This window comes from Brassica napus (genome assembly GCF_020379485.1).
Source record: "Brassica napus cultivar Da-Ae chromosome C9 unlocalized genomic scaffold, Da-Ae chrC09_Random_61, whole genome shotgun sequence".
Taxonomy (NCBI): domain Eukaryota; kingdom Viridiplantae; phylum Streptophyta; class Magnoliopsida; order Brassicales; family Brassicaceae; genus Brassica; species Brassica napus.
In genome coordinates, this window is record NW_026014420.1 from 22,111 (window position 1) to 29,679 (window position 7,569).

Genomic DNA, 7,569 nt, shown 5'->3' on the forward strand with positions numbered 1-7,569 from the left:
GAGAAAGAAGGCACGTCGACTGAAACAGAAATGGAGTCTCTTGCAAGGTAACAAAATGATCTAGAGGAACAACTTCAGAGCTTTGCGAATAACAAGGCAGAAATATCGTGTGAGAAAGAGAGATTTGATAGACTTCAAATGCAAGTGGAAGATGAGAATCAAGAGATAATCCGGTTGCAAAATGAGCTTGAAGTTGAAGTAAACGCTTTATCCATAATATCATATTACAAGATTTTTCTTTCTTTGTAAAGCAAAAAAAAAGGAGCATATGGATTGCATGACTTTTGACAACTAGGCCACGTACTTTGGTTGAACCAAAAAAGGGCCATTTACATTGATTAGTTAAACACGAAAAAACGTTTATATTGATGTAAAAAATCAATCTTAGATAGATCTGTTCTTGAGGTAATTTACGAGTTTGATTCTTCTTTCTTTCAGGGACTGGGCGGAGAAGAAGCTGAGAAGAGCAACATTCCGTCGAATGAATCATAAATACAGCTGAATATCTGGTTGCTAAACTTGAGATATACCGATTATTTAAACATATTTAAAATATAAAGCCATTCAATAACAAAAATAAAAAAAAATCAGAAAGTGTAATTAAAAATATATCTACATAAATCAGAATCATAATAAAAAATTCCAATTTTTTATTCAGACTAACATGCTCGAACTAAACTGGAAATTTTACTAGGTTCCTAACATTGCTATTTTAACCAAACCGAAAACCAAAACAACAAAATTAAAAAAAAAAATCCAAATTCATAAATAACCAAACTATTACTATATTTCTTGAACCGAAAATCAAAACCCACAACAGAATCGGAACCAAATTGAAAACTATAATACAATATGGATACAAATCAAAGTTTATAAAACATCATCAAATCATAAAATTTTAATTTGGAAACATAAATTATAAATATAAATAATTTCGTGCAACTGCACGGATCAGAATCTAGTTGAATGTAAAACTGAATGTTAAACAGGACATGACAGCTACATTAATGAATCTGTTATCATAATTTGGAGCTGCTAAAATTTGTTTATTAATATTTTGACGTATTAATCAATGGTATTTTTTTAGTTATTTGGTTAAATTACCAATAACTCTCTCGTTAATATGACTTATTAGATTTACTTCCAAATTTACATATTTTTATAGGTTCCGACAAATATAACCATATATTGTAGAACTCTAATGTGACTGAAATTAATGAGTAACATTCAAGATATCTTATATATTTAATATTTAACTATACGATAAAACACATTATATAATGTATTTAGCTATTAATTTTAAACTCAAGTTATTCTTCGCAATTGAATCAGATAAACACTCATTAGACTGAAGAGATACTAGTGTTCGAAACTAAACTATCGTCAATGTTATCTTGATTTTATTATTATTTTAGTACGATCAAAAAATTAATGTTTTAATGTTAATATAATGCGATAAAATTATTACTAAACTTTTCACCAAATTATAAATAACTGTCTTAATACTACATATATATAAAACATGCATAAATAATTATATATACACAATAATTAACAGAATACATATTATGTGAAATCATTGAAATGTAACCATCATTTTAAGAATCATATTAATGCGCACACACGAGGGTGCCGTCCACCTATTATTAGTTATACTAGATCTTTTTTCCGCGCTACGCGCGGATTGTGTGCTATAAATATTTTAAAAATTTATATTAACTTTTATTTGTCTTGTTTTGATATCTTCTATATTTATGAGGTTGTTTTTATTTCTTAGTTTTTCAATCCATTGTGAATTTTTATTTCTATCATTATTTTTAAGTTGTAAAATAAGGATTTTTAGATAATATGTACACACATCCTTTTTCTTTAATAGTGTTACATATTAGTAATCCAAAAACTTAGTATGAATAACATAATAAAGAAAAAAGAAATGATTGTTTGGAGCTATTTGTTTTTTTTTAAATATATGTGGGTATTTATTATTTGAATTTTAATTTATCTATTGTTTTTCCTCTCAAACTTCTAACATCCCAATGCAGAATTATTTTTTTTTGTTGTTGTTGCTGTTGGGGTGAATCTAACTTTAAAAATATTGTATATGGTAATAACTTGAGCTTTTTCTTTTATGAACCTTTATATGTTTTTATATTAATTTTTGTTGACAATATGACTGTTCGTTATTTTAATATCTTATTCACACTCAAATGAGATTAGCCGTGTGAATAATTCAACTTCAAAACTTTCTTTCTTTGATGTTCATTAACTGTTTGAAATTAGCCGCTTCTTAATCACATACAGAGAGAGAGAGGTATAAATGTTGACATGCGATGACTTCTTAATATGAAAGCTTCATTCTAGGTGACTATTTTTGTCGGTATAATTGTATTTTAGTATAAGTAAGCTTATTGCTACTTTTATTTTCATTTATTGATTTTGGAGATAGATTCTTTGTATAATGTGTATTTACCTTATTTGTTTTAAAAATAATTTTATTTCAGTTTATGTTTTTCCCTTGAAAATAAATTTGAGAAGTTATTTGGTAGGTATGCACTTATAGTGGGAAATGTAGCAATTGATAGTAATTTTCACCCAAAAATATAGGGAGGCGTCTTAGGAACATTCCTTGATTGAGAGTATCGTTGTTGTTCGCGTAACTTTGACATATGAATGCATCATTAGCCTTAATTCCTATGGTTCACATGTACCATGGATTGTGAGATTTCATAAATTTATATATTTTTTGTCATCTCAGTAAATTTATCTTTCTCAATTTATTCGTGTTAGTTACAATGCAATTATGCAGTTTGCTATCTATTGCTTATCCTTGGTAGTGTAATTTTCTTGTTAACCATTTATAGACATAATAATATATATTTTAAATTATTTTATAAATATATTTGTTTGATAAAAATAAGAAAATTTGAATTTTTATGAGTTAATCTGTTGTTTTTCTCATTATATGTTTCTCACATTAATTTGATATGAACGATTTGCCAATGTTCATTGCTATATTAAGTTTTTGTTAATTTGTAGCATCTGGTATTTTTTAAAAACCGCTTCTTTTTTGTTCTATATCATGTTGATGGTAACTTTTTGCATTTTTGGATGTATATATTAATCAATATCACTGAGCTTTTTCTCAAATTTTGGGTTTTCACTTTGATCTTCTATTGCTACTACATAAAGTATACATGGTCGACTTAACACTGTTACGGATCATAGGACGAAACTCTTTTTTGTACCCTTTAATATTAATATTTATTTAATGTTTAAAATTTTTTAAAATTTTCATCAGTAATACTGTGTATATTTTCTGATGAAAATAAAACTATATACACAAAAAATATTTTTAGGCCCTTTTCAATTTACTTTGTTATATTTTCTAATCTTTTGTCTAAAAATATAGATATATAAAACAATTAGACCCCTTAGCTATTAATATATGGGGGACAAAGGCTTGGATCTGGGGCGGTCGTACCGTTTGTCCGCCTACTCAACCGGCCTGAAGGTATAGAGATAATATTTGCTTTTCGTTCTTTTTTCTTTTTTTTTGGAGAAGGACTTTTATGCTTCTAGTTCTCAACACTAATATTCTTTGATGTAAGTTAATTTTCATTTTTCCTTTTAAATTTTTTTTTCATTTTTATGTTGTCTTTCTTTTAGTCGGTGTACATCGTTTAACTGTGGGTATGACTATATGGTAGAGTTCGAGTAAATTAAAGTGGATGAAAAATTATTTCAGCCAATTTATTCTACTTTCATCCAATCAAGTGGAATATGATTTTATTTCATTTATTCTAAAAAGTGAGAAAAATAGTAAAAATATAATAAATCTTACCTCAACTATTAATTAGATGAAAAAATTTACTCTAACTTTATTATTTTTCTATCCCTCTCATTTTCACCATATTTTCCCACCATTTTACTCTAATTGATAACGACACTTGGTATGTGATATGGTTTGTTTAATGCCTTTTGGTTTATCGTAGTCTTATGATATGTGTACGCGATGTCAAGTTTCTTTTAATATAATGATTTTTGTTTAATATAGTTTGATGGGTTGAAGTTGATGTTCACATAAGTTAAAGATTAATTTAGATACGATAAGAAGTGATATTACAACACATGTGATTTTCGAGGTATATTATTTTAGATATTTTCAAGAAGAGGAATGATAATTGTGAAATAAATAAATTAAAATTTGGCTTTGTCATTTCTGCTTCGTTTAGATAATGCTTCTATTTTAATTAACTGTCTTTCTTTAGTATGTGTCAATCAAAAAAATTACAATCAAACCAAATATTAAGTAAACTAAAAGAAAAATAAAAGAGCTAACTATGGTTTTATCATAAAGAAAATCAAGATAACTACAAATGAGGAAGTGGCCGCATGATAGACTCTGCTAATCTTTTCGTATGAAATACAACACAATAAGCGATATATGTGTTGCTTAAAAACAAAAGCGATATATGTAGTTTTTTTATTACTTCGGTTACAACTCTTCGAGGCAATAGAAAAAGTTAACCCGAACCAGTTTAGATGTTCTTGGAACTATTCTAGAAGGTCCATCTCGGAAATTCTTGGAGCCCAATGGCACTTGGCAAAACCAGTTGGTGTACATGTTTTCAGGAACGATCAAAAAGTTTCTGAGGCTGTAATGTGATTTGTATTTCTCTAAATATTTTTGTAATTGTCTAAGCAGTTATTCGTGGACATATGATCTTCCAATCCCCAGTGAAAGCGTTTTAGGTTTCTCCAGCTTTGTTTCTTTTTCTTTGAGTTTTGCAACCTAACCCAAAGCTATTTCTATCTTGCCTTTGATGGCTACTACGGGAGATTGACTAAGATTTGGATCGCCGTAGCTGAGTTCTTTGAAAAACTTAATTATACGCAAGAATGATTAAAAGAAAAATAAAAGGAAATTAGCTACTTTTTCTATTATCATTGTGAAACATGAAGGTTTTGATCAAATTATAAACATTGACTTTATATTGATGTTGAATTGTAACAATATTATTGTGTAAGAATAGGTATATATACATATCATAAACCCTTTCTCTTTCTTGAGAGGATAGGACAATAAGTGTTCTTGATCTTAGCAAATCATCATCATTTCCCCTGAATAATGTCATTTAAAAGACACCAAGTGAAGACACTATCAAAGATGGCCACAACAGGTGAGAACCGGCTCTTTGGACAAATCCAAACATATATTACAATCGAAGAAGTTACCATCGCTGCCACTGCTTTTCTCCACGTCCGTTTTCTTCTCTGACACACCGTCTCCAATGGCTCCATCTCCGTTCTCACACATTTTCAGATCCTCATTGCCTCTTTCACTACCCTCGCCAGTCTGCAAAGCAGCTCCGGTTACAGGACTTCCCATCAACTGGTTCAGTTCAATAGACATATGGGTTTCAGATATAATTGGTATGGGGAGATTAAGTTGTCTGAACCGCGTCCTATGCCGAGTTATGATCCTCGTCACAGCTTCCGAGAATCTCTCGGATGGGTCATTACTCCAATCAGCCAGATTCACAGTTTCGTTTAGGGACGGCCGCAGATCTGACTCAGGACCGGGCCTAAGATTCAAATCTAGGTTCATTGTGTCAGCGAACTCCTCACCCATCAGTAAACAAAAACAAAAGGCTCTTCCTTTCACTTGTGGTAAACAAAGGTGATATACGGTGTTTTTGGCATCTTGTATATATGTTTTCTAATTGGTTTTCAAGTCTTTATCGAGTCTTCCTAGTCCTTTTCGAGTCATTACAGGTCTGGAGTTGCATTGGATGGTAGATAGACCAGTTGGAGGAAAATAGGAGAAAAAGAGTGCAATTTGAAGTTTTTCACGTGGAACAGTCGTGCGGAGCAGTCTGGCGTGCCTGTTCCAGCGGCAGAGATTTTTAAGGAAGTTTCCAAATATTTCGGAATTTTACCTAGGGCTTCCCCCTTTTACTCCTTAGCCGCCAGAGACCTGCAATATATATTTTCTTATTATTCTAGACATTCTACGCTACGTTTTAGAGAGATTTTTGAGAGAGAAAACTTGTACTCTTGTTAAGGGAAAAGAATCTCTACATCTTTTGTAGAAGATTTCTAAACCCTCTTTGCTTTTTATTATTATTTCAGACATGTTTTCTTCATTTGTTATCTCTGTGATTTCTCTGTCCATGGCTGAGTAATCCACTTGCTTAGTCTAGGGTGTTAGATCTGTGAGTTAAACATAGATAAGTGAATCTCTTGATTGTCTTCATTCATAACTATTCTTAATGCTTGCATTAAACTGGCCGATTCATGTTAGATCCTAGGTTTAACATGTTCATTAACCGTGTAATAGGTTGCTAGATCTGTTATGAATGAGCATTGCATCCCTAGTCAGCGAGAGTAGATATTAGGGTGTATTGTGAACATATCGGACTTGATCTCTGAAGCTTGCTAGCGCGTCTTGATCCAAACAAGAGTTTAGGCATCAAGACCGACTTGCAAGGGAATCAATACCACGAGAGTGGGTTGATTCAACCTGAGTGATCCGAGTTCTGGACTTACTCTTAATTGAACTTGAATAATTGTTTGGCTCACACTTGTTTAACACCCGATCAAACCACCCTAGGCTAGTATTCTTAATCATCTGAAAAACCTTAAATCAATCTCTTACTTGCTTGTTAAGAAATCAACTTTAAAACCCTCATATTGTTTTAGCTTGATATTGATCCTATAGAAATAAAGTGTAATCATTGGTCTATGTGGATTCGATCCTAAAGTGCCACATCGACATACCATTCGATTGTGGTAGTGTGCACATTAGGTTAATTGGTGTGCGTATACACGTAATATCAATTTGGCGCCGTTGCCGGGGACCATCTTTTTACCTTTATTTTTCAGTTATTTATTTAGTCTAAGACCTCTAACTTGCTCTATCCTTTTTGTTGTAACTAATTTTTCAGGTGCATAACCAGTAGACATACTCAGAGAAATGCACAAGGAGAGTTAGTTACATTTACCAACCATGAGCTAGCAAGGTTAGAAAGAACAAATCGTCAACAACCAAGGCAATCCGACACCACTATGGGTGATCAAGCCAATCAGGATGATCTTATTGCTGCAATGACACTCATGCAGTAGCAGATGCAACAGTTGCAGCAGACCATTCAAGCACAGGAACAAGCTGCTCAGCAGCAGCAGGAACAACAGACGCAGACTGCTTCAATCGGGCAGAGAAACCTTCCTTGCAACATCCCTTCTACTCGTTCTGCCATAGTTCCTCCACCCTGCACTAAGCAGGACTTAGAGATCAAGCCTGCTTTGATTGGTCTAGTACAGAGAAATGTGTTCTCTGGTCTCTCTACAGAAATTCCAATGGAGCATATTGAGAGCTTCGAAAAAGTCTGCAGTTTCACTCGCGCGAATGGCGTACCACCAGACTACATCAAGTGCATTCTATTCTCATTCTCTCTTAATGGAAAAGCTGCACGGTGGTTGAACTCCCTCCCTACCGGCTCTCTCACTTCATGGGAACATGTCTGATCAGCATTCCTCAACCATTTCTACTCTAAGGCGAGAACAGCT

General features: G+C 32.3%; 1 protein-coding gene across 1 annotated transcript; it reads right to left on the reverse strand.

The window, feature by feature from the left end:
- Nucleotides 1-5,161: 5,161 nt before the first annotated feature.
- On the reverse strand, nucleotides 5,162-5,632 carry LOC125595157. Its single transcript, XM_048771064.1, has one exon. The coding sequence runs from the start codon at nucleotides 5,630-5,632 to the stop codon at nucleotides 5,162-5,164; it is 471 nt and encodes a 156-aa protein (XP_048627021.1).
- Nucleotides 5,633-7,569: the final 1,937 nt, after the last annotated feature.

Bases quoted from the DNA above. Each gene is read 5' to 3' on its own strand.
- LOC125595157 (XM_048771064.1), bottom strand. From the start codon at position 5,632: ATGGGTGAGGAGTTCGCTGACACAATGAACCTAGATTTGAATCTTAGG.